At 37.5% G+C, this 27,689-nt stretch overlaps 1 protein-coding gene across 3 annotated transcripts; it reads right to left on the bottom strand.

Moving 5' to 3' along the window:
* Positions 1–454: 454 nt before the first annotated feature.
* LOC123611284 lies at positions 455–27,664 on the bottom strand. 3 transcript variants are annotated; one of them, XM_045503050.1, is made up of 8 exons: positions 27,361–27,664; positions 19,264–19,405; positions 14,997–15,090; positions 9,512–9,630; positions 7,093–7,235; positions 3,909–4,106; positions 1,779–1,840; positions 455–635 (listed from the first exon to the last, which is right to left on the bottom strand). In XM_045503050.1, exons 1-7 carry the CDS (start codon positions 27,384–27,386, stop codon positions 1,792–1,794), a joined length of 771 nt encoding a protein of 256 aa, XP_045359006.1. In that variant the 5' UTR covers positions 27,387–27,664; the 3' UTR covers positions 455–635; positions 1,779–1,791. The 3 variants fall into 3 exon arrangements, with proteins under 3 accessions (XP_045359006.1, XP_045359005.1, XP_045359004.1); XM_045503049.1 differs by lacking the exon at positions 1,779–1,840 and having other exon boundaries at positions 7,093–7,214; XM_045503048.1 differs by lacking the exon at positions 1,779–1,840.
* Positions 27,665–27,689: the final 25 nt, after the last annotated feature.

Here is a 27,689-nt window from a genome sequence, read left to right on the forward strand (position 1 = left end):
TCTAAATATCTAATGAATGGCCTGGGACCTTCCTAAATTTCTGTTGTATCGAAGCCACTAATGAATGACAATGTTTAAAATGAAAAATCCAATGCACGTGGCTTAAAACCACAAGTTGCCCCTCTTCCTTTTGATAGGTCAGGTTTTTTAAAGCAGTGCTGTCAGAGTAAGAGACTCATAGCCCCGACGCTGGATGGATGAGTCCCTGGAGTATGTGGGAAACCTTAGGGCCCTTATTCATGTTGTTTTTATTCCATCACTTAACAATCTCTCTTTTCAATGTTTAAAATATACATAATATATTTCTCTAGTATTTTATGTATAAGATTTCTAAATAAAAATTAATATGTATGCTCGAAATTTATTTACTGATGGAGTATAGAATTAAAAAAACCTGGAGGTCACCCGTTTAAAAGAAAACAATATATAAATATATACATAGTAAACAACAATATTTAGTTATGCATCTCCTATATTTATTAGCTTTTAGAGACAATGGTGATTTCTTTCCATACAGATTGCATTAGGATATAACACAGAGTTGTGAAAAAATATTGGTTTCTGGTGGTGAAGAATCTTCTGGTAGCTTCAGGATTCCATCCAGCGTTTTTAAGTTTGGCAAACAGGAGAACACTCTAAAGCAGAAGTGAAAAAAAAAAAGAAAAAGTAACCGTATTGAACAAAAGCATTGTATTTTACTTACTGTCTTTATAAATAAGTGCACTTTGCCTATTGTTACAAGAAAGTTGAGTGGCTATCATTTTATTTTGTTTTGTTTTGTTTTTAATCTATGCAATAGGGTTCTAATAAAATACTATTTATGTGCATTGAGCTGATCACCCTGCTGTAGCTTGCTCTCTCAGGAGCTACTGTATGGTTCTGCCTATTATAAATATAGATCAGAGAAGTAGGACTGCCTACAGTCTGTTTTTATAAGAGAATTTCAGTCCAGTTTCTACAAAACCCTATAAAGAAAAAAAAAATGAGAGAATTTAGCCAACTAACCACGAGAGAAAGAATGAGATAATGAGACATGTACACATCATGAAGTTAAAAGTCTTTAAAAATGGAAAAAGTAAAGAAAGCACATATTGTTTACTGCTAATTAAGGAAGAATTCTCACTGTGAGTTATAAGAAGACGAGGGGGTCGAGAATAACCTTGTGCTGCATGATTTTCTCATGACAGCGTTTTTGAAGCTCACATTTTAAATTTATACCTTCCAGGTTCAGGAAGGTGTCACGTACCCCTTCCAGGTTCAGGAGGGGGCCTGCACGTCAGCCTCGTTACACAGTAGTCAAATACCTAGCAGTATGAGAAAGTAGTGTTTCCTTTCAAGTGGACGGCTTTTCTAGATCTGGGAATTCTATGGCCCTGGGATTCGCCCGGGATGAAAGATACCGACATGCCATATCAGCTAAGGGTGGTGTTGACCTCCTTGGAATGCTGTCATTGGCTTCATGATTTGCTTAGCACTAAATGCTTCCTGCACATTATCGTATTTATTCCTCACACCAGTTCTGTTAGGTTGGTTTTTATCCCCCATTTTAAGTCACTTATCCAAGATCATAAAGCCTGTAGGTGACAAAGCAAAGATAAAAATCTAAGTCTTCTGGCCCTAATGTTTAGACTTAGCTGACAGGAAACCCTAACCACTACTTCCTTTCAAAAAGTCAAACTATGGTGAACTAAGATCACATTTTCTTCTGAAGAACAGTAGAAGAGTTTGCCTATCGGTGTCCCAGGAAATGGGGCTAACTTCTACCTACTGGGACTTACACTACGAGCTTTATCAGTAAGTTTTTTCTCTTTTGAACTGTGCTCTCTTCTTTTTGAAGGATCTGAAACAAAGGAGGAAGGGGAAGATAGTCACAATCTAGGTGACAATGATCAAGAAAATCTTACACTTAAATCATTCTGATCCTGTTGTAAAGGGTCACTGAAAGTCCGGTCCAAATCTTGACGCAGAGATACCCAGAAACAAAATGAATGCTGTTACAATCCTAAAAGTGTGAATTCAGGACCAGGTTATAGCCCAAATTTGGATGAACTTGGGACTTCAGTTTAGTTTCTTAGCAGAAGTGGATACTTAAGTCCTTTCCTCATGCTTTAAAATGTCTGTATCTTTCTGTTTAAAGTAACCCTGTACTACCCAAGTCAATACAACCTGACTTTTTATAGCTTGAACGCCAGTCTATATCCACCTTGGACTCAGTCCAATGGAGTTAATGTTAGAAAATAGAAGAGCCTCATTATATCCCTCATTCTCACATAACTCTATACCACATCATAGTGAAGACAGATTCATAGTGAGACCTCAGGGCATATCAGATTTCAGACAGTGAATCTTAATTCTATTGTTGTAAGGCATCCTTTGAAGGGAGGCAAATCACTGACATGGGATCAAGGTAAAACCCCACATATAAATTAACAAAACTAAAAGGTAATGCTAATTTTCTTTATGACTAGAAACGTGCCTTTTTTGGAATGGTGTTGAAATGTCCAGCTAACCCTCCTCTGACTGTTGCAAATATAATTTTAAACTTCAAAATGTTATTATGGTTAAATGTTAGTTCAGTTGTAAAGCAAATGTTCTGCTAGTTTTCACTTATGTAAAAGCAATTTGAGAATTTATTATCACAGAACATGAATTTTGCCTTCGGTTTATAGTCATGGGGGAGACAACGGCGATAATGAGATTTATGTAGGAACAACAGAGATTACAATTTTTATTTTGACAATTTTTTGTTGTACATCAGGGGTTGAGGAGTCTAATATTAGGTAGGCCTCTGGAATACTGTTGTTGTCATGGGAAAATGGCAGCTTCAGAAAGGAAGGTAGTGAGAACTATGTCTTTTATTGAAGTTGAATGTAGATGAAGGAAGTAGTCATAGACCAGGTATGGCACACAGAGATGATCTAATGCATTGTATGATAGATTCAAACTAAGACATGAGTTGATTTGTCATTTGGGGGCAAATACAGTTTCTAGAACTCAGTCGCTTATTATTTTAAGTTCCCGCAAGTGGTGCTGGGAATTAGCTAGGGAGAAATCAGTGGGCATAGAATTTCCTGCACGCTCCAAGGTGTAGATTGCATCATTATCATTAGGAATGTCCCAGTAGTGACAAAGAAATTAAATGGTTTATTCTTCACAGGTTTTCAAGGACTTTCAACCACTAGGGTAGATTGAATCAATTATTTCTTTGTATTCACTTAATGGTGCCCTTGTGGTCCAAAGGAGTGAAAATAAAACCGGAGAATAAACAATTTATAAAATTATCACATGGGCCTCAATAGGATTCTACATGTAGAAATTTTTTTAAAGACATATCTTTTATTTATTTATTTATTTATTTTTTAAATTTTTTTTTTTTCAACGTTTATTTATTTTTGGGACAGAGAGAGACAGAGCATGAACGGGGGGGGGGGGGGCGCAGAGAGAGAGGGAGACACAGAATCGGAAACAGGCTCCAGGCTCTGAGCCATCAGCCCAGAGCCTGATGCGGGGCTCGAACTCAACGGACCGCGAGATCGTGACCTGGCTGAAGTCGGACGCTTAACCGACTGCGCCACCCAGGCGCCCCAAGACATATCTTTTAAACATTAGATAGAAAATGCATAGGATTTGAAAGTCTAAAATGAAGCATCTTTGTATATGTAAAGTCACATTACAAGGGAAGCCTAAACTTTTAAAGCAATCATAAATTAACTCAGAGAAGAGTGTATTAAAGATTTTTTTTTTAAAGATCAGCTTAAAGTTCTTTAGTTGAGCTCAGAAGCATGAAACATTCAACTCTTAGTAGATATGATAAATATTTGCCAAGGGAATTTAAGCTAGAGGGGAACAACTGTTAAAGTGTAACATTCAATAAAGAACATAGATGACAAAGGTGTTAGGGGCCTTACCGTTTCCGGTAATTTTGGTGAAACTCACAAGGGTTCCTCTTGAGCATGAGGGATTCTAGTGGAGTGCACTGTAAACTGGAGAGCCCAGTCAGAGACTCAATATGGTTTTCAGCCAAAGATAAATGCTGTATCTGGGGTATCTTTGGCAATTGTTTAAAAGATGTGAGATGGTTTTTGTTCATATTTAAAACTCTGCATCTGGATAAAAAAATATAAACACTTGTCATTTGTCTCCCAAAAAGAATGGTTAACTACCAAATCTCGACCATAACCCCTCAAAGGAGTGACAATGACATTTTCTACAAGTTTGGTTTGTAAAAGAAGAGAAAGATTTATACTAAAATATTCAGAGAAAATAAGCAGAATATATGAGACTGTAAGTTTGCTGAGTGCAGGAATCTGTTTTCTTTTCCAATGTATACACTTAGTACTTGGCATAACATTTGGTCCATGGTGGATTCACGATACGTGCCAAATGAAAGAGTGAATAGCTGCATATAATCTCAGTGATATAGTAGTACACAGACACATAATAACTTGTGAAGAGTATTGCCTCCAAGTACTGAGATTATAGTTGTTTCTTTCTTAGCTGACAGGATGCTATATTGAATGCTATATGAAAATGAAAACTTAAATGCTATATTGGAAAAAAATAGCATTGTAAGTCCAAAAAAAAAGTCTTTTATATAAAAAAAGAATAAAAGTTATCCTTAGGAGAAGAAATGTGTGTTAGGCATTTAAGGTGAATGTATTTTCCTGACATATGATGTTTCTCAGTATTTTTGCCTTAATTGTGTAAGACCATGCAAATAGAGGAAATGATTCCAAATCTGTCACTGACACCTTGCCTTGAGGAAAAATTCCTTTATGTACATGTTGGAATTCAATACCATGAGAAAAGCACAGGGAACTTACTTATGGGCCCTGTACTCCATAAGGACACTTAGTAAATAATTATTGCTAATGTTAAAGATGGTGCTAAACAGAGTGCTTCTACACAATGGTATTAGAAAAATTCAGTTTGAACCCCCCCATCTCATTGTAATTTTTTTCCACATCTTTTCTTTTCATTTCCTTTCTTCCTTCCACTCCACCTCCATATGGATATTTCACACCATCCTAATCATACATTTGATAATTTGGGGTTTTTACTCTTTTCCAGGTTACACAGAATCTTTAGAAGCACTTCAGTACCATGACAATTTGTAATTGAAAACCCAGCCCAAGCAGTTCCTGTCTCTCTGCCCCTCTCTCTGTCCATGAAGTCTTTTCTTTTCTTAGCTGCCAGTCATTCTCTCATTTTATTTTATGTTTTACAAAGTTATTTATTGAAATTCAAATTAGTTAACATACAGTGTAGAATTGGTGTCAGGAGTAGAACCCATTGATTCGTCGCTTACATATAACACCCAGGGCTCATCCCAACAAGTGCCCTCCTTAATGCCCTTCACCACACACAAAAATAAATTCAAAATGGATGAAACACCTAAACATGAGTCAGGAAACCATCAAAATCCTGGAGGAGAAAACAGGCAGCAACCTCTTTGACCTCGGCTGCAGCAACCTCTTACTAGACATGTCACCGGAGGCAAGGGTAATAAAAGCAAAAATGAACGACTGGTATCTCATTTTCAACATCCATCCATCCCTCCCAGGCTCTCAGATTCACCCCGTCACAGATCCCCAGTTAGCAGGATGTTAGGCTAGCAGAGCTGCAAACCGAGCTTGGTGTTTTCCCTGGGGCAGAAGGAAGGAGGCTATGAATATACACGCATCAACTTTTTTCTCCTTTCTTTGACATGTTGATTTGGCAGTTGTAAAATTTGAATTGCAATTACATAATTTTATATTATATATCCTATTTCTAATGAAAGAAAAGCCAAAAGAATACATCTAGAGAACACTAAAGTTAGGTTAAGTCTTTTCTTTAGTGATTGTGGTTTCTCTTTCTCTTTTTTTACGTAAGATAGCAAAGATTTGGAAGTTTATTGATCTGGATCAAGGAAAGTTCAGATACTCCAAGCATCTTTTAGTTCAGTGTTTCTAGAGCATGCCATGTGATTATTAAAAAGTTTTTCGTTGTATGTGTATTTAAAAAAATATAGCTAATGTATCACTATTATATCCCTAGAAGAGAGTCTGGCAAAAACAAAAACAACAACAACAAAAAAACCCTCAAAACCTCAAAACCTGAATGAATCAATATCAACTGCCATTGAGTTTTTATTTATAGTAGTGATATTAAGTTTCTTTTGAGAATTTTTACTTAGATATTTTACAATTTGTTAAAACCAACATAGGTAAAATCAAATGCTAGGCAAATCTGCCTAAAGTTTCCAAGGGGTGTTAAACATGATTGAAGATAACCCAGGCACATTGCATATTCTGACCCTTCTTCCGTCTCCAACTGTTTCCCTCTCCTTTGTGGCTGTGATGGTCTTTTTGTTGCCCTGTCTCAATCTATGCTGAGGGATGTATCTTAACCTGCTCTAGGACTTACCCTTCCCTCTTGTGGCTGCCTGATTTCCTTCATCTTCTACTTCTCTCCTGAAGACCTCTGTCTGTTCCTTGGATTGCTATCAAAGCTCACAGCACCTATCTTTGTGCCTGGTGAAGCTGACAGAGGCTGTCTACAATCCTGAGCAAAAAGGCAGATTATCTTTTAACATCAGGAGTTTGGGATCCTTGGAAGACCAAAGAGTCTGCATATTTGTAAAAACTTTTAGTTTGTTTCTGTCTCTATTCTCACCCTTCCATTAGAATGTGACCTTGAAGCCAAGATTCTTGCCAACTATCTGTAGAGTCTTTCCTCATAGGTGCTCAACAAATATGACTGACTAAAAATCTCTATCTTACAACAACAGTATTTATATAATACAATTGCATTTCCAGTGTACAATATGAGGATTATGGCAAACTTTTCTGCCAATATGATTCTACGATTGCAAATTCCTCCCCTAAAAATTGTTGATAATACTAATTTAGAAAAGAATAGATTTTGTCCTCTAAAGTGTGACATTTTGACATATAAATTTCCCTTTTTGCCTTGTCCAGCCATCATTTAGCACTATCACCTTTAAGACCTGACCATATGGCCACGGTATGTGCAGACAATCGTCACAGATGCCCACATAGCAAAGATTTGACTCTAACTTAGTAACTAGACATGCTAAAAAGCAAGTACCTTGGCAATCTTATGGCACTTAAGTCCACCAGTGAATTATCCACTAACCAGAGGGTTTCGACTCGAATTAGTCTTCTAAGAATCCTGTTAAAATTTGCAACTTGATAAGGGTCCCCCAAATCCTGAAATGAAAGGTTCAAATTCTGAAGGGAAAAATAAATAAAAAGAAAAGGCAAGTTGTTTGTCAACTTTTAAAAATAGTTCTTCATTCAAAATGTGTTTAAGTATGTTATTAACTATGTTATTTAAATATGTGTGAAATATGTTATTTAAACCAGTAGTTTTCACCTTTTTTTTGTGTGTCCTCTAAAACACTCACACATCCAAACACTCACAATTACCTTGCAGAGATTCATTCTCAAGATGGGGGAGGTAAAGATCCTGACCTAATCCTGATTAGAATGACATACAAGGTTGGAGGTGGGGAAGGCAGGATCCTGAAACTGAGTCTGAAATTCTCTAGGGGTTAAGGGAGGAAAGGATGACATTCTATCTTGGAATTACTGATTTGAATGATTAGTTACCATTTAGCCTCCTTGGAAATACTCAGAAATCACATTTAAAAAGATTTCAAAATAAACTACCATCATTCAAAAGATGAAAGCTATGATTTTCTTTTAAAGTAGTTAGGAATACATACCTAACGATGACTTAGCGTATTTCACAGATAGTGGATACTTTATGTTTGCTTTTAACAGCAGTCAACTTCAATTTAAAGAAAATTAAAACCACTTTTGGTGGTTTTACAAGAGCATTGCTCTTGTAAACTCTATTCCCAAAAGTCAACTTAACTTTTTTGTTTCCGCAATTTTACCATCAAGTTCCGTCAATAAAATTATTGAATAAAATGGCCATCCCTTTTTAAAAAAAATGAAGCAGAATGATTTAATATTTTAAAGAAATATAGGTATCTCTATCTTTAAAAAGATCATTAAAGTCTTGATATTTTTAGGCATTAAACATTATAAACTTTGACACTTTAAGTTCCATTTTCCAAAAGTATAAAACGTCTTAATTCCAACATAAAACTTAAGAAATGATAAAAGATTATATCTATCATTTTATAGTGAATGCCACCACCTCAGAGAGGCATTTTTTGGACCACTATGTCTCCATTAAATTTTCTATGTTAGTTAGAGTTTCTTTAGCCATTCTCCTAGACTACAGTTATCTCAAGGCCAATTTAATTTTCTATGATAATTTATGATGAAGTCTCCATTGGCCTTTGCAGTATATCCATGGTTTAAATGGCAGCTATAAAGAATAAATGGATATATACACTGAAATGATTACCTCTAAAGATAGTTCTGGGAGTGGAGGTCAAAGTTTCAGGTGTATTAGTTAAATTTTTTAATAAATAGGCCTATGGTGTCAATTTTTAAGAGTAGAATGTATCCATCCATTATATATGAAAACTTTACTTTTAAAAAGAAAAGAAAGCACTGTGTAGGGAAACAATATTCTATTTTTATATCTTCCACTACCAAGATATGTAACTTTTGGCAAATCAATTCTCTTTCTGAACTTCCCTCTCCTTTTTGAAAGGAAAGGGTTTAGACCAGACCCTCTCCAAAGCTCCTTCCCACCTCCTAATTCCATAATTCTAAAACATAAATGGCCAATCTGTGAAACAAAAGAGGCCATCAAGAGGCCCCACTGAGCAGGTTTTAAACTCAGTCTTATTTCTGGAAGGCTTCCTAAATTCCTCACGTACAATTTGGTCACTCTAAGAAACAAAAATATTGGCATCCCGCTCTGTTGAGACATTGATTTGCCCTTTCATTGCTACCAACACAGCCTTCCCATTTACATGTTTACTGCCCAAGATGACTTGATCAGGCCAGAATTAGAGGCTTGAAGGATCACAGCCCCATAGCTTTGTAGTGCCCAGGCTGACTGATTACAGGCACTGTTTTCAATGATAGTGGCTCTATCAGTTGGGTCATTTTCAGCACCAAGAAATCACAGCTCCTGTTTTTCACTGCAAAAGTTTTATTTGTTCCAGGATAGTTGTGTTCAGACCAAGCTGGCTGCTCCAGCTGATGAAAATTTTTGGCGTAATGCATTGTTCAAGGGATTCTAGATGGCATCATAAACTCACTGATAAGGAATGCTGTCCAACCCTTTGATATTCATTATTGTCAAGTGGAACAATTTCATTCTGGGGTATTTTAAACTTCTCCAAAATTGAGCAATATTAGGATAAGACACAGGGTAGAAAATAAGTAACATGTCATGATGAAGAAGAGGTAAACAAAGAGATAGAGAAGCCCATACACCATTAGTTTTAGAGAAAACTCCAGGAAATGATGAAAGTTTTGATATTTATGCTAGCAATTGCCCTTAAAATGGGGGGGGGGGGCGGTCATAACAGAATCAATGTGGAAAAGAGATCCTTTTCTGTCTTTTAAGCTCTCACCGTGCAGTCCTCCCAGTTTTCTTGTAGCCATGTTTCCCATTTGTTTTTTTCAAGGACTCTTTTCCGAGCAGGTAAGACACACTCCTCCTGTCTGAAGAGCAACTCTTCTGTGGAGGGTCCTGGGCAAAAATCACAAGGTGAGATCTTGGAAATAGGTTTAGGGCAGCAGGACTGACATCTTCACTTGATATTTGTGGGATTTTTTTTGTTTGTTTTTGTTTTTTGTGGGTTTTTTTTTTGAGAGAGAGAGAGAGCAAGAGAGAGGGGCAGAGAGAGAGAGAGAGAGAGAGAGAGAGAGAGAGAATCCCAAGCAGGCTCCTCACTGTTAGTGCAGAGCCTGATGCAGGACTCGAACTCATGAACTGTAAGTTCATAGCCTGAGCTGAAACCAAGAGTCAGATGCTTAACCCACTCAGCCATCCAGGCACCCTTCTCTTGACATTTGGCCAGTTTTTTTAAACTCTCACGAGATATCAAAATTGAGGAAAACGTGAGTTGGCCTGTAATATGCCCAAATAGTGTGAGCAGTAAAAAAAATGAGCTAACTTTTAACCTTACATAAATTATTTCTTGTTCACATAAGAAAATCACCAAGTCACTAAAAGTAGAGTAACTTTTAGTCTCACATAATTTTCTCTTTGGGGATATGAAGTCACTCGTGACTTTCCCTCTCTTTTGTTTCTCAACTCAGTTAGCCACTTGGTTCTATAACCTTTCTGCTGGAGAATCTGTCCCCTTCCTTTTCAATGTCTAGATCCTCATATCTCCTCCCTGAACAATAACTACTTTCTTGTGGATCTCCTTGTTTGAAATCTTCACTCCTTCAATATAAATGATAGACTTTTCTAGCCTTCTAGAAACACAGCTTTTTGCCACACTTCCATGTTGAAAACATTTCAGAATTTTCTTACTGCCTACCGATTAGAGATGGAAAATCCTGGCTTGTCAAGCAAGGTTTTCCACAATCTTTTTTTTTTTTAGTTAAAAAGTTTTAATGTTTATTCATTTTTGAGAGACAGAGACAAAGCATGAGTGGGGGAGGGGCAGAGAGAGAGGGAGACACAGAATCTGAAGCAGGCTCTAGATTCTGAGCTGTCAGCACAAAGCTCGATGCAGGGCTCAAACCCACAAACTGGGGGATCATGACCTGAGCCGAAATCAGACAACCGACTGAGTCACTCAAGTGCCCCCAAATTTTTGACAATCTTATCTCAATCTCCATTTCCACACTCATTCCCACTATTTCCCAACCCTGTTGTCCTCCAAATCAGGTTTGCACAAAATTTCCATGGTTAATGAAAGGATATCCTGTTTCCAGTCTGAGGTTGGGTGCTAGGTGATTGTGTATCTCCAGATGACTAATTTTAATTTTCTGAGCTTCAGTTTTCCATGTCAGCAAAAATACAGGAAAGACTAGAATCAAGGGCCCAACGTGAGTTGAATATGATGAGAAGTTATATTTGTTTGAAGTTCATACTGCTTTATAAAAATACCGATTTCCAATTCCATTAGAATGTATTTCTTTATTAGCAAGTATAACTCTATTGTGTTGCCCAGGAAAACTACAGTCTATTATGATGCTCACTGGGCCCCTGACAGCAATCCTAAGCTCAGTGATTTCAAATCCCTTCCACTCCACAATATGTTTCTATGAATCCTACCTGGAATCATTTGTGTGCATTTCCCCCATGCCATTTTTCTGGAATGCATGATTCTTTTTTTAAAAATTTTTTTTTAATGTTTATTATTTTGGAGAGAGAGACAGAGACAGAGAGCAAGCAGGGGAGGGGCAGAGAGAGAGAGGGAGACACAGAATCGGAAGCAGGCTCCAGGCTCTGAGCCATCAGCCCAGAGCCTGACGCGGGGCTCGAACTCACAGACCGCGAGATCGTGACCTGAGCCGAAGGCAGCCGCTCAACCGACTGAGCCACCCAGGTGCCCCTGGAATGCATGATTCTTATTTCACAGGTGAAAAGAAAGAGATATACTAAAGAAAAGGTGACTAAAGGCATCAGGAACAAACTTTGCTTTTGTGGAAGTTTTGTCCAGGCTTTGCTGGGAGATAATGAGTCCATTTGTGAAGGATTTATGGAAGGCAATAAAAGAGTCCAATATTTCATTATTTTGACACAAACATCTCTTCTTTCATCAGGTGCAGGTGGAAGATTAGGTGCAACCTGACCTTTCTGGTATTTCTCTCATAATGAACTGTACAGTTTCCACCCAGGAAATCACATAACCCTGAAGTATCCCAACCAATTTACACATAAAATATCCTTGTGTTAAATTTTCTTCCTCATTGATTAAGCTGATTGGAATTAAAAGTCACAGAACTGGAAAAAACTGGATGATCACCTAATTGGGCAGACCTTGGGCTCTATTATCTTTAATACACCCACCCGAAATTTGGTAGCTTGCTTTGTGCAAGAGAAATCCCCAGACTTATTAAACTCTGCCCTATATTGTTTGTTTGAGTTCTATTGATCTTCTGTTCTTTCAATTATTATTTTTTTTTAAACAGCTGTCAAAGATCTCTTTGAAGTTGGAAGCCAAAGGTCACTTCCACTGTGAGGAATTATATTAAATTGGATTCTTTCTTTTTTAAACTCGGACTTGGTTGGTAATTGAAGATATATCTTAGCAGTTGAGAACTACAGTCTGGAATATCTGACATCCTTGGAATGTTGACTTTTACCTGCCATCTCTGAGCTGGTACTTTGTCCCCTCATTGGATTTGTAACTTAGCAGCAGTGACTGAATTGACTTGCTGAGGGATTTTCAAATAGAAGGCATCCACATTTGAAAGAATTCTGCCAACAGTTGGCTCTTTTGCTTCATTTAATTGGGAGGAGTCAAGTCAGTCTTGTCTGGCCATCAAAGCTTTGGGAAATTGCTGTTTATCACACGCAAGATAACCTTTCTTTTCTTAAGAGCTCTTCCCGGATGTACAATTGGGGCAACTGAGATGAACTGAAGTAGTTTGGATGGGTGTCAGGATCTAATCTAAAAGAAGGGTAATTGTTACTAGAATGCTTTTGAAAAGCACTTGTCTGTCTCACATATGCACACACAAAACTTAAACTAAATTAAGGACAGTGAACAAGGGACATCTATTTCCTTCACGGTTTGAGGTGATGAGATTTTCCCATGTTTTCAATCCCCTAGATCATGCTCTATTCCTTTTACAGCTAGTCACTTGCAAGAGATTGGGTGTTGTTAATGGTCTATGGAAGGAAAATGTGCCTTATCTCTGCAGAGCGATGATTCCTCTGCATGAATGGCCACTGTGGTCCTTATGCGGGATTAGTTTTGTTGACTGATGACCTTAGCACATGACCTGGCGCTTGAACCGGGGAAGGAGAGAGGCCACCGTGCTCTCTTCACACATACTCATTGTCAGTTTACTCCTACATCTGATTCCCCTGTCATCCCTCAGTGTCTTCAGTTCAGTTCTCTCTAAACCTCAACTCTCCATCCATGCTCAGAGTACAATTTATTTTTGCCTCACTGTGGCACAATCATCAACCACCACCACTACCAGCACAAACACACACACACACACACACACACACACACACACACATGCCAGCACCCTTACTGTATCAATCTTTCAAGTGTCTATTCAAATTTCTTCCCTCCAGACTTCCAAAACTAGTATTTTTACAGTATGGCCCTCCGATCATCTGCAACAGAATTTCCTGATAATTTTACAAATGCAGATTCCTGGGCCCCGCTTCCTGCTAACCACATCAGATTCGTTGAGAGTTGGGCCTGGAAAAGTGCTTTTTCCACAGGCCTCCAGGTAATCTGTCCACACACTGAAGTCTAAGAACCAGCTGAAGCTGCCCACTTTGAACCCTGGTAAGACCTCTCTTCCTTTTGCTGATGGACTTCTTATTCATGTGACACATACGGTCTCTACTTCCTTTGGCCTCCCACCTTCCTAATTCCCCATAATTTCTTGCTCTTTGAAAAGTATTCTCTCTCAGTCCCCACAGAGCAACTTGCGTTCACCTCTAGTAGTACTATCTACTAATATTTTAAAACTAGGAGTCAGTGCTTAGCTGCAAACAAAGCTGACAGAGTTAAAACATAAGAACATATTTTACCCAAAGTTTCAGAAAATGATGCTATTTTAGTCTATCTTTGTCAACTGAATTTGAGTGAAAGGAGAAAGGCATTGTGTGGTAAAGTGATGCTACTGGGAGAGGGAAACGAGCAGGCGAATATATTTAAAGCAACTTCTTCTAAATCAGTATTACAATGGTACAGTACACAATATAACTGCAAATCTGTAAATACAGATGGAAGATAGCCAAGATATTTGATGTTTTGTAATGACTAAATACTCACTGCAGCCGAAATTATGTCTAATATTATTTCATCAGCTTATGGGATATGCAAAAGAGACATGAGAAATGCATGGTGCTTATTCTTACATAATATAGAATCCATTGAAAGCTATAACAATTTGGGGCTCCTGGGTGGTGCAGTCGGTTAAGCGTCAGACTTCAGCTCAGGTCATGATCTCACTATTCGTGAGTTCGAGCCCGGCTTCGGGCTCTGTGCTGACAGCTCGGAGCCTGGAGCCTGCTTCGGATTCTGTGTCTCCCTCTATCTCTGCCCCTTCCCCCGCTTGCACTCTGTCTGTCTCTCTCTCTCTCTCAGAAGTAAATAAATATTAAAAAAATTAAAAAAAAAAGAAAGCTATAAAAATTAAACATTGTGTATATTAGGGGCTACAGATAACAATTCTTCATACTGTCACAGTAGTGCACTTGTAAAGTCTGACAGAATGAGAAGGAATAGAATAACATTAGTTTATTCTACCAAATTTAACATGCTTAGTGAAAATATAAAATGAAACTCCCTGGTTTATTTAGATTCCCAATTGATGTTTTAAAAACCAATGATAGAAGTAAATCAGGTTAAAGTGATTCATTAAGTGACAATGTCATTCATGATCATTAAATATTGTAAATAATAAAATTCCAACAAAGATCACTGGTTAAATATATTTAGTAATATCCATATGATGGAAAGATAAATGACCATTAAAAAACATGTTTTGGGTAATATTTAATAACACGGAAGAAATGCTCCCAATAACGAGACAAGCAAAAAAACTCAAGATACAATTTTTTTGTACAATTCCGTGAAGAAGTATGTGAATATATTTTTCAAAAAAAGGCTAAACAGAAACAAAATAAATCACAGTGGTTATTTGTGTATCATTGAATTACAAGCTCATTTTCATCTTTCTATTTTTCTAGTATTTAATACTGAACATTCATTATTTATATAACCAGATATGTGACCATGCTTTAAAGTGGCTTCACTAACTATATTAATAATTCTGTGGTCTTGATAAAGAAAATTTTTCTACCTCCAAGTAATATATTTGTTTCCCCAAGTAATGTTTCTAATCCACAGATACAATCAACTCAGAGCACGTACACAAAGAACACATACATTTGTTCTTTACCTTCTCTTATTCTTGGGCAACGCAGCTGACTTCCTTGAATGTCATGTTGTTCTACTTTGTGCCAAGTGAGGAACTTAAAGGAGTCTGATGGAAGCTTTAAAGTAAGAAGAGAAATAGCATCTGGTCATATGCGATTCATGCACTTTTATGTGTAAAAGTAATACAGATCATCGCCAGACATTCAGCCACATTGAACTGCAAATACCTGACGGTGTCCTTATAGAAGTCATTTTAGCTCATTTTAAATTATGTATTCTTAACAGATTAGCATCTCCAACACCTGCAACTGATTTACATCTGGTGATAAATGGCAATAGTAATACATACGTATACCCATTCATGAATCCGCTTTACAGCACCTCTGATAAATCATTCTTTAACATTTATTGAATGTATATTAGGGGCTACAGATAACAATTCTTTGCAGTCACACTAGTACACTTATAAAATTTGATAGGATATAAAGGAATAGTCAAATATTGGTTTATTGTACCAAATTTAAAATGCTTGGTAAAAATATAAAATGAAACTACCTGATTTATTTAGATTGAGAGATCTCATTCCCTTTTCCATTTTATAACAGTTCTAATTGTTGGCGGCTCTCTCTACGGGACCCCAAGCCTCTCTAACTTGCTTCAATTGTCAAAGTTCTGCCTTTTGAGGCTCCATAGAAGTCACACGTGGCTACTATTTTAAGTGTTTTGTAACGATTATCATCTTCTTCCTAAGTCATACCGTTATTACTCACAGATCTTGGCTGACAAATCATTATATGATTCTCCTTGGAAAGAGTTCTAATTTATTGACATTGTTCTTAAAATGTGTAGCCAGTATTGAAAGAAATATTGTAGGTCTGGTCATCTTCCTTGTTCTGGACAGTGTATTACCAACCAGACTTTGTGCCAACATCATATTTGGGGCAATTTTTTATTGTTTACCATTATGGAGGCTGTAGTCAATCAAAATTCCCCATATCTTATATGGTATATGATAGTCTCAAGGTTAACACAAATGAAAAGGCATATTACACGGAAAAGAGTGTTCTGTTAAATACAGACACCATACATTCATTCTTCTGTCAGCCAGTGTTGTATACATAAACAAACAAACCCAGAATATTTGATATAAAGAAATGTCATTAGAGTATTTGGAACAACCACTTTCATCTCACAGAGAAGCATTGCACAGAGCTTATGTTTTGCTTGAGCCGTAAATTTGTGTGACTAATACTAACATAAAAAAAAAGAACATTTCCACCACTGAATAAGCTTCTGAGGCTCTGGACTGAACTAAGTGAAGCATTTCCCTTTGCTACAGGACTCCGCAGAGCCATTATTTGCTAATATACACCGTGAGTCTCTACTCACAAAGTGTTCCCCTGGACTTTTTAAACCATAAAAACTTTTATTTTTGAAGCAGCACGGGGGTCTCGTTCATCTTGTGAAGCAGAATTTGGAACATGCCGACTCAGAAGAAATTGATAAGAGGTGGCTTTTTAATAATCATTTAGCTTTGATTTTTTTATCTTCATTGCTTACTCACTAATGACCGTGGCTGTTCTAGTAAATACTTCCATATCTTCATTTAAAAATAGAGTAACAAAATCTCTCTACCTTATTGATAGCAAAACGCTAAAAAGCTAATGAATGCTTGAGCAATTCATTGAGATAATCTGAGGATTTGCTAATATGATTTTAAGGAATTCACTCATTCTTTGTAAGTATTATTTAAAAAACCAAGAAACATACATTTTAGATTATTGAGGAATGTGATCCCTGGACTATTCTTGGCTGTTGAGTTCACATGTTTATGGAAGCTTCGTTCCCAATTTCCAATGTGCTTTTGGATTGTTTTTTCTTGCTTCTATCACAGAATAAAAATATATTAGAAGTTAAATTCCCTGGAGTTGCCATACCCCATTGCCTTTTTGTGCTATTTCCTGATGATCTTACTGGAAAAAGAAGAATCTAAGCTAAAGCTGTATTTGAGAAGAAAGTTTCCATTTTTCAACCGACATCTAATTTTGTACAAAATACTGTTTGCCTTTTTAAAGGAGTTCTGTGGTTGATTTGGGGATTTCTGATATTATAGGAAAATGAGCTATTACATTTCTCTGTTTATGTTTATGTGAGGTTGTCAATATGCTGCAGTTGTGTGACCATTGCTTCTTCCTAAAGGAATAGTGAATACTTGTGTCTTACCTTTTGTTGTTCCTTTCTTAATTCTGATGGAAGAAGTGATTAATCCATTGTTTCAATAAATATTTCCAAAGTTGGTTTGCTTCATTTCATTTCACTCATTTATTCAAAAATATATACTGTACCCTGCTGTGTGTCAGGCACTGGGGATATAAAGTTAAATAAAATATGGCATTTGTGCTTGAAAAACTCGTTTCCTATAATTGGAGAGGCAGATATTTGAGTAACCCATCTTGATCCAGGGGCTAGATGAAACAATTATAAATGAAGGAAAGGAGGGAAAAGCCCATACGGTTCCACTGAGATGGCAGAGGGGAAAGTCTTGGAAGTGGTGAGTTTGGCAGGAAACCATTTCATCTTGAGGACAAAGGACATTCCAGAAAGAAAGGAGTTAAATCTTAGGCCAGAGACAGAATTTGAACTCAGCAGGGGAAAGGAAGGGGTGGTCACTGCCTTTTCTATTCATCTCCAGTTTGCCTTCCTTCCCACTCCAGCTTCTTTCCATTTCCCCTCTGAGTTGGGACTGAGGGTGTCAACATTTCATTCCTTCCCAATCACAAGGGTAGATTTAAGAACTTTGTACACTTATTTAAAAATGTTCAATGTAAGAGGCCAACTAATCTTTGACAAAACAGGAAAGAATATCCAATGGAAAAAAGACAGTCTCCTCAGCATATGGTGTTGGGAAAACTGGAGAGCAACATGCAGAAGCATGAACTTGGACCACTTTCTTACACCAGACACAAAAATAAACTCAAAGTGGATAAAAGCCGTAAATGCAAGACAGAAAGCCATCAAAATCCTAGGGGAGAAAACAGGCAACAAGGGCTTTCACTTCAGCCACAGCAACTTCTTCCTCGACATGTATCCAGAGGAAAGGGAAACAAAAGCAAAAATGAACTATTAGGACCTCATCAAGATAAAAAGTTTCTGTACGGTGAGGAAAACAATCAGCAAAACTAAAAGGCAATGTACAGAATGGGAGAAGATATTTGCAAATGACATATCAGATAAAGGATTAGTATTCAAAATCTATAAGGAATTTATCAAACTCAGCACCCCAAAAACAAATAATCCAGTGAAGAAATGGGCAGAAGACATGAATACTTTTCCAAAGAAGACATCCAGAAGGCTAATTAATGGACATGTGAAAAGATGCTTAACATCACTCATCAAGGAAATACAAATCAAAACCACGGTGAGCTACCACCTCACATCTGTCAGAATGGCTACAATTAACAACTCAGGCAATGACATGTTGGCGAGGGTGCGGAGAAAGAGGAATACTTTTGAACTGCTGGTGGGAATGCAAACTTGTGCAGCTACTTTGGAAAACAGTATGGAGGTTCTTCAAAAAATTAAAAAGTATAACTACCCTATGACCCAGAAATTACACTACTAGGTATTTATCCAAAGGATATAGGAGTGCTGATTCAAAGGGGCATACACACTCTGATGTTTATAGCAGCACTATTGATAATAGCCAAAATATGGAAAGAGCCCACATATTCATCAACTGATGAATGGATAAAGAAGTGGTGTATACACACACACACACACACACACACACACACACACACACACACACACAGTGGAATATTATTTGGCAAGCAAAAAGAATGAAATCTTGCCATTTGAACAACGTGGATGGAACTTAGGTGTATTATGCTAAGTGAAATAAGTCAGTCAGAGAAAGACAAGTATCACGTGACTTCACGCATATGTGAATTTAAGATACAAACAGATGAACATAAGGGAAGGGAAGTAAAAATAATATAAGAACAGGGAGACAAACCATAAGAGACTCTTGAATACAGAGAACAAACTGAGGGTTGCTGGAGCGGTGTGGGGTGGGGGGATGGGCTAAATGGGTGATGGACATTAAGGAGGGCACTTGTTGAATGAGCACTGGGTATTATATGTAAGTGATGAATCACTAAATTCTACTCCCGAAACCATTATTACCCTATATGTTAACTAACTTGGATTTAAATTTTAAAAGTTCAATGCAAGATAAAGTACATTTTATGAACTTCGCATTAGGTAAAGAGCAAATGAAAAGTATTTACCAGGGATGATATTCCAGAATCTGAATGTGGATGAAACCTTCTGTTCCTTGACAGAGCTGACCGAGTGTATGACTCACTCAGATTGGAGCAATACGATGAATCAGATGCACAAATCTGACTGCTTGTGTTTCGACCTGAGGAGCTGAGCCAAAGACAATGCTTAAAGTGTTTGTGTATCTCTTTTAAAATCTTTAAATGTAAATTTCTTTGTATATAGCAGCCATAGCAACAAATTATAAGCACCAACCTTTCCATTGAGAGGATAAATGATACCCTAGAAATTTATCTAGATCTCAGAGGGACTTTGACGTCTTGTCATAGTCCTAAGCACATTTCTTATGGCTAATAGTCACTTGAGGCAAATTCTCCCCAAAGATAAGAGGGTCTGCCTAGACTGTATGTCTTAGAAAAGTAAATCTAATGGTACAGAGAAAAGCACATACATCCTTTCAAGATCTGAATGAGGAGGTCAGCCCTCATAGTAAGACATCATTCCTAATAGAGCTACCGGGGCAGACTTGTACAAGCAGGTATCCTTAAACTTTCTCTTGGTTTCTCCATTAATCTGGCTTACATTTTCCCTGAAATTTTCCCAAACCTCTTATACTTCTACAAATTGGTGGCAAACAAATAAAAAATTCAGGTTCTTTAATCAGTTTTACTCACTTTGAAATATTACTCGACCATTTTGCTTAACAACAGCCCAGTGCTCTCTGTATCCCCATTTTTATACCCCTGAGATATAAAACACCCTTTCTGCTCTCCTAGAGTAATTCTCTGGTTCATTATTCATTGTTTTTCTTACACTTTTCCCTATCTCTTCAGGAATAGTTGCAAGTTTCTCTTTCTGTAATTGGCGCTGTACATTATTTTAAGCCAATTTTAAAATAATATCTAAATATGCTTTTTCATGTTAAGTAAAACTACACATATCTCTCTTTCTTTCTGACCTCTTTTTACTCTTGACAGATCATTTTTCAGGCTCCAAGAATCTTAAGAGACAACCCTCGATATTTTATGGCACAATTATGCCTCGGTAGCAATTCTGCTTACAATAAACTACACATCTCTTGTATATGAGGTTGCCTTCGTAAAGTACAATTTAATATGTCTTTTATTTTCCATGTATTAGCTGAGCTGGTACACTAGAAGAGCATAGCCACTACATCATATTCCACAAATAGCATTGCTGTGTCATTAAAAATAAAACAACTGGGGGCGCCTGGGTGGCTGGGTCGGTTGGGCGTCTGACTTTGGCTCAGGTCATGATCTCGCAGGTGACGAATTCGAGCCCTGTGTTGGCTCTGTGCTGACAGTTCAGAGCCTGGAGCCTGCTTCGGGTTCTGTGTCTCCCTCTCTCTTCCCCCCCTCCTCATGTTCTCTCCCTCTGTCTCTCTGTCTCTCTCTCTCCCAAAAATAAATAAACATTTTAAAAAACCATACCTTATTATCAAAGAGAAAATTATTCCTCCATCTGCAACTAAATAACAAATCAAGAATTTTATCTTAATTATGTGAAAAAGTCAGAAAATGTATGTCTCTCATATCTTTCCCACTTGAGCAATTCATTAATAGTTTGGATATTGTTTCTTGTAATTCACAAAGTGAGCCTTGCCATTGAAACAAATTAACAAACACTAGAAGAAAAACAGCAAATTGTGTGAAATTTATTATTCCTGAGGCAGGTAAATCCTGTGATTGATAACTGGAGTTTTGGTCACCAATTGGGGAAAACACTCAGAGAAAAGTGAATAACATACTGGGATGAACAGGATGAAAGTTTAGCTGACTTTTTTGGTTCATTTGTTTTTAATAAAATATTCTAGCTATTTTCTGCCACAATGAAGTTAGGAAACTAGGATAATGAACGTGGCTGAATCTTTCATCAGTGATTGTTGTTGTGTTACTCTAAACTCCATTGATGGTTACACAGTGTGAATAAAAAATCTGGAGGTCTTCTTCTCTCTTGTTTTTAATCTAATGTATGAGAAGTGGTCATAGTTTACTTATCCAATCTCTCCAAAGAAGTCACAGGGGAAAAAAAGAAAGTCACATAATTAAAAGATCTGACAAGAGAGATCCACTTGACCAGGTTTTACTGTATTTATCTTGTATAATGCTACAGATTAAGTACAATCATTTCAATGTGAGATTCAGTTTAAAAATAACTCAAAATCATCTCATCATCTTAGTTTACATTAGATGACTTGGGGATTTAAAGTAGAAGTTCTCTTTATGCCATTATCCTGATTACTACTAGACATTTATTAATAATAGAAGTTAATTAAAGCTTGGTAACACAAATAAATAGGCTGCTAACATCCCTAAACTCTCTCTGTCTCTCTGTCTCTGTCTCTTTCAGGTTATCCGAGAAGATTCTAACCAATAGATGACCAGTCTGATTGTTATTCATGTGAATTTTTTTCTGAGGCTCCAAAGTCTAGTTTCTATCTGTCACATTCTCATTGCTCTCCGGACCCACACCAGGAGGCAGTGTCTGAAGAGTGGTGTGCTGGAATCTTGTGGTAGAAACCAGAGGGGCACTCTCAAAATCTTCTTTGTTCTGTTACTTCTGTCTTCAATTTCAAATAAAATTTTTCTTTGGTCTGATTTTTTGGGAGAAATCTCAGCAGTAAGATAACTTCTGAATCTTTGGTTTAAAAAAGAAAAGAAATGGGGCACCTTTTAGGTTATGTTTCTAACTTCCACTTCATCTGCAACTTTTTTAAGTTTACTTATGTTTTTTTTTTTAATTTTTTTTAACGTTTATTTATTTTTGAGACAGAGAGAGATAGAACATGAACAGGGGAGGAGCAGAAAGAGAGAGAGACACAGAATCTGAAGCAGGCTCCAGGCTCTGAGCTGTCAGTACAGAACCCGATGTGGGACTTGAACTCACAGACCGCGAGATCGTGACCTGAATTAAAGTCGGAAGCTTAACCGACTGAGCCACCCAGGCGCCCCAGTTTACTTATGTTGAGAGAGAGCATAGAAGGGGCAGAGAGAGAGGGAGAGAGCGGAATCGCAGTTAGGCTCCGCAGGCGTAGATTCGGACGTGGGGCCGGAACTCACAAACTGTGCAATCTTGACCTGAGCCCAAGTCAGTGGCTTAACTGACTGAGCCACCCACGCACCCCATCTGTAATGTGTACATCGCTGAAGTCAAAGCTGCGAGACCTGTAAGTCCTAGGAATCTGAGGAAAGATACTTTAGCCAAGGCACTTAGCATCTCTAATGGTCAGCTCCTTATGTTTAATATTCAGAAGACTATGTAGACTCTGACCGATAGTGGTTTTTGTTTGTTTTGTAACATCACTGCTATGATGACGACTACGACTATTACAATATAATAGTTTTATAGTTAACATTTATTAAGCACTTGCTATGTGCTGGGCACTGTACCAAGGGCTCTACATGGATTAACTCATGTAAGCATCACAGTTACCAAATAAAGTGATCAACATGATTATTTTGTTTGTATTGTTATAACACAATGAACATTATCGTTTATAGACGAGGACACCGAGGCACAGAGAGGTGGCATAATTTGCCCAAGGCACGTTAAGAAACGATCAAGTGTTCTTACCACGATGATTCAGATTAGCTTTACATAAGCCACTGTGATTCTTTAAATAACTGTAAAGCTGTATCATCATGAGGGTGCAACTGTTATGAAGGAAAACCATTAATACTGATTTTCTTATTCCGATCGCTCCGCCTAACTGCATATAAATAATAGCGCTAGTTAATAGGACATGTAAATCTGAGCAGCTATTATTTACTGAAAACAAAAGTTAAGCCTTGAGTAGTAGAACTCATGAGAACACCATTCCAGATAACATCAAGCTGTTTTTAAAACCCTCTCCTATTCCCCCTCCACAAAAGAAAATAAAACCAGACACATGCAGTTTAGCTGGTATATTGGTTTACTCATTTTTAATCTTTCTGCCTGCAGTGAACAAACAGTTATCATAAATTACAAATCTCAACCCTTATGAAAGAGCAATTAATTTTATTAATGCTCCAATATAAAGCTGCCATGGAGAAGGTGCCATGGCTAAAAGTATACAGCATTTGTCAGCAGTGATTTATAGTGTCTTTAAAATAGGTGGCATTATCTGAATTGGCCATCTATTCTTAGTTTTAAAAAGTGTAGAATGGCTAACAAGAAGGAATCAGGTGAGCTGAGAGTGCTGGATGGAAAGCAACAATAACGTAACTTATCAACTCATGAGCACCTTTCGTCAGAAGATTGCGACGTCCTTTTTCAGTCACGAATTTATAAGCCTCATAAATTGTCAGCTGCAGTGGGTGCTATCTGTTTAATTAAAATGTCAAGTTGGTGATTATGTAAGGCGAGTGAAGGGGGAAATGGCGGATGGCCTAATTTCTGAGGAGAAGCTGAGCTCCTGGGTTGAAAGAGGTATTGTTGGGCACCCATCACACAAAAGGCCAGGGGACTCCTTTTAGACACCTACGGTTGTCAAAATTGTGTTTATATGACTCAATTTCTAAACATCCCATTTATATTCACTGCCGCATCATGCGAACTTTGTGTTTAGGAGGGAAGGAAGGAAGCTCAGTCTTATTTCTCAGTTAGCCAAGGTCACTTTTCCCAAATCCTCAACCTCCCTCCGTCTCTCCCAAAAGTATTGTTAGGTTCTCAAATCTTGTGCGATCTTGCTAAAACCAGTCACTTCTGAATTAAGGCCTGGAAGAAAATTTCCATGGACTCTGGAGCATTAATTTTGGATGAAAGGAGATATTATTCTAGCCTTTCTTATTTCCTTGACCTTTCTTTATTTTTATTTTCTTTTTTTTTTAATCCAGACTCCCTGTGCTGTGTGTGCCTGTATTTTATTCATTTGTAATATGACAGTGATTGTGCATCTCTGTATAGTAGAGATGGTAATGAGATAACAGAAATACTCTAAATGGAGTTCTTATAAAATCAGGAAGAAATCTGATGCTATAGTGTGTTTGTTTCCAAAATGGCAAATTAGGTATACAGGTTTTTAAATTTCTGATGGCTTTAAATGAAGTTCCTAAAACTAAACCCATTAACTGAGTAAATAATAATATACCAATAAAATGTAGGGGTGGAAAACTTTTTCCTTCTTCCACTCTAGGTTCTTTGGCTGATCTAATTGTTAAATTTGACATAAGATAGATTAACAGGAGAGAAAGATTCAATTTCATACATACGGGAGCCCATGAAGATATGAGACTCAAAAACGTGACCAAATTTCTTCCAGACTAAGAACTATTTTTTTTTTTGTAGGCCCCACACCCAACATGGGACTTGAACTCATAACCCTGAGATTAAAAGTTGTGTGCTGTACTGACTGAGCCAGCCAGGTGCCACAGAAATAATAAATTTTTGAAGAATTGACAAGTCAAAGAAGTTTGGGCTTGGGGTAGTAAATATTTGTTTACACAGTCCTCTCTCTGGTGATAACAATGCCTTCTACCCTCTTGGTGCAGGGAGGCTCCCTCACATGGGAGATTTATTTCCTGCTTTCAGGGAGACAGAGGAGGATCAGAGTGACTTTCTTGTACTGGCTGTTTCCTAACTAACTTCATTCAAAGTAATCATTATGCCAAAGTAGCATATTTTGGGTGCCATATTTTTTTCCCTTTGAGTATTGTTCCAAAAAACTATGTGTTTTACAGATATCCCCAAAGTATGTCAGTACCCACAACCTGAGATTTTAACAGATATATCTTAAATTACTTAGATTGTTGATTCTAAAACCACGTAACAATATATCTTGAGAAAAGCACAACTAGAGTTGTCATTTTTCTTGTTCTGTCTGAATGAGACAGATTTAAATTTTATGTGAACTTGTATTCTTTAAATTTTGCATTTTTTATTCTTTTTTTTTTTTTTTGAGAGTGCACACACGAGCTCAAGCGGGGGAGGGGTAAAGGGAGAGGAAGGGAGAGAATATTAAGCAGGCCCCACACTCAATGCAGAGCCCGAAGCAGGAGCTCACAACCATGAGATCATGATCTGAGCCAGAATCAAGAGTTGGACACTTAACCTACTGAGCCACCCAGACGCCCCTAAAGTTTGAATTTCTTTACAGGATGCGTTTTCATCCTGTTCTTCAGCCCTGTGAACATTCTTATAAGCAGAAATAGGCCCCCAAATTAAGGTACAACAAAAGTAAAAGGACAAACATCTATCCAACTTCTCCAGAGGGAAATCTTGTAAACTTCAAAAAACAGTAGTGGGTTCCCTGACATTTATAGAAGCATAGATATATTTCAACGCCAGAAGCAATGAAGAAAGATTGCAATACCACGATGTTTTCTCTATGAGAGGATGTTTAGAAATTGTTAGAACTTTATTGTAACCACATACGTAACTTCCACTTAGAAGGTTTTCAATGCTTGAAGAATGTTTTACCTCTATATGGCATTGTAGCAGAAAATTCAACCACCTACAACACTACAAGAGAGAAGAAGAATATAAACACTATAGGTTAATAAGCGATTGAAGTAGATCTTGTGAACAGGGATAAAACTGTAAAATCCCAAATGAAACTGACTGTATAAGAGGAAGGTACTATGAATAAGCCTCTTGTTTTGTGATGTGCAGAAATGTGATTGAATGAATACTAGCACCAAGAAAACATTTTTTTCTTTCCTCTGTCCCTCCCATCATCATTCCTCCCTCTCTCCCTCCCTTCCTTCCTTCCTCCCTTGCTTCCTTCCTTCCTTGCTTCCTTGCCTCCTTGCCTCCTTGCTTCCTGCTTCCTTCAAAATTTAAAGATTAAAGTTTAACTTGTAGGCTGGGCATCACTTCATCCCTTTTTACACTGTCTCTAAAATAATTCTGTACATATTTACTCATTTAAAGATAATAATATTGGTCATAAATACCATTTCATGGCAGGCTCACAAATAAATCTCCTCTGGTATTGTGTATTAAAGGTTGTTAGCAAGATGGGAAACATAAAGTGTATAATTTCTCACAGAACTTCTTACCCATTTAAAACTATTACTTCATGTGCCCATTTCTCCAAATTATGACAGTTTTTAACACAAAACTCAACAACACCGAGGCACTGCTTGAGATATACACGGCTTGCTAACAAAAGCAGAGCTTTGGTAAGGGAGCTGCTTCAGTCTCTAAACCCTGCACCTAAGCAAGATTCCTCTCTCAGCTACAGGCAGTAAACGGAAGCTACCAATAAATTTCACACACTCATATGAAACCACAGTGTTTATAATCCTGAAAACTGACGGTGCAAATGTCGCTTTTTGAAAGATGCGAGCCAAGTTACATACCAATAGAAAGACAAATAGCTCAAGAAACTTGAAAAGTCTGTAATTGTATATTTTCTAGTAATTGGCATAGTTTGGAAAACATTTATGGAACAGCTATGAAATTTAAAAGTGAGGAGGGGTGCCTGGGTGGCTCAGTCGGTTGAGCGTCTGACTCTTGTTTTTGGCTCAGGTCATGATGCCAGAATTGTGCGATTAAGCCTCACATTGGCTCTGCACTGAGTGTGGAGCCTGCTTGGGATTCTCTCTCTCTGTCCCTCTGCCCCTCACCCCTGCTCACATGCTTTCTCTCTCTTTAGAAAAAAATTTAGAATCTTAGAATAGAAGAGTCAGGTAACAAGGATTGGGTTTTGGCCTCTTAATCTGATCTTTGGCTCTATTGAGCTGGTAAAAGTTCTGTTTTCTCCATTTAAATTTAATTAGTTACTAGATATTAACTAATATTGACTAATAACTAATAGATGTCAGCTAATAGCTATTTCCTTTTTATTTTCTCCTCTTTCTACGGAAATTCGCACATGCTCTCCCAAAGAGCCCAGTGTATCTAGAGACATACTATTCCTAAAACAGTAAGGCCACCTCTCTCCGTTACAATGATCAAATAAATTGCATTTGTAGCCAGCTGCATCAGCGTTGGGAGAGAGGGCGGTGGTAGGGTTTTCTTCTCTCTCAAAGCAACTATCATCGGTAACACAGGTTGCGTGACTTTATATTTTTAAATGAAATGTAATCCAGTAACACTATCTATGTTTGTTTTCTCTCAAGTAACGACTAAAGTTACTTTTAACATTTCGTTTTTCTTACCTTTCCGACATGCCTTGCTGGTGCATAAATTTCCTCTGGCCTTCATAAAGCTATTTTTCCAAAGACCTTTCTCATCGTGTTCCCGGGAGGGGATATGAGAGCTGTCCACCAAGAACCTGCTGCCTCTTTGGGGGGTCTTCCATGTATTCACTGTGACCAAGGACACAAGCTGTTACCTAGCAACCTGGCCTTTTAGGAGGTATTGTTACCAATCTCTTAGAGCTCATCAAAGGAATTCTTGTGCTGCTGGAGCAGGGTAACAGTGAACATTGTTTCCAGGGAGTTGTCTACACTGCAGTGTAACTGAACCTTGACTACAGAAACATAAA

Source organism: Leopardus geoffroyi, chromosome C2, assembly GCF_018350155.1.
Source record: "Leopardus geoffroyi isolate Oge1 chromosome C2, O.geoffroyi_Oge1_pat1.0, whole genome shotgun sequence".
Taxonomy (NCBI): Eukaryota; Metazoa; Chordata; class Mammalia; order Carnivora; family Felidae; genus Leopardus; species Leopardus geoffroyi.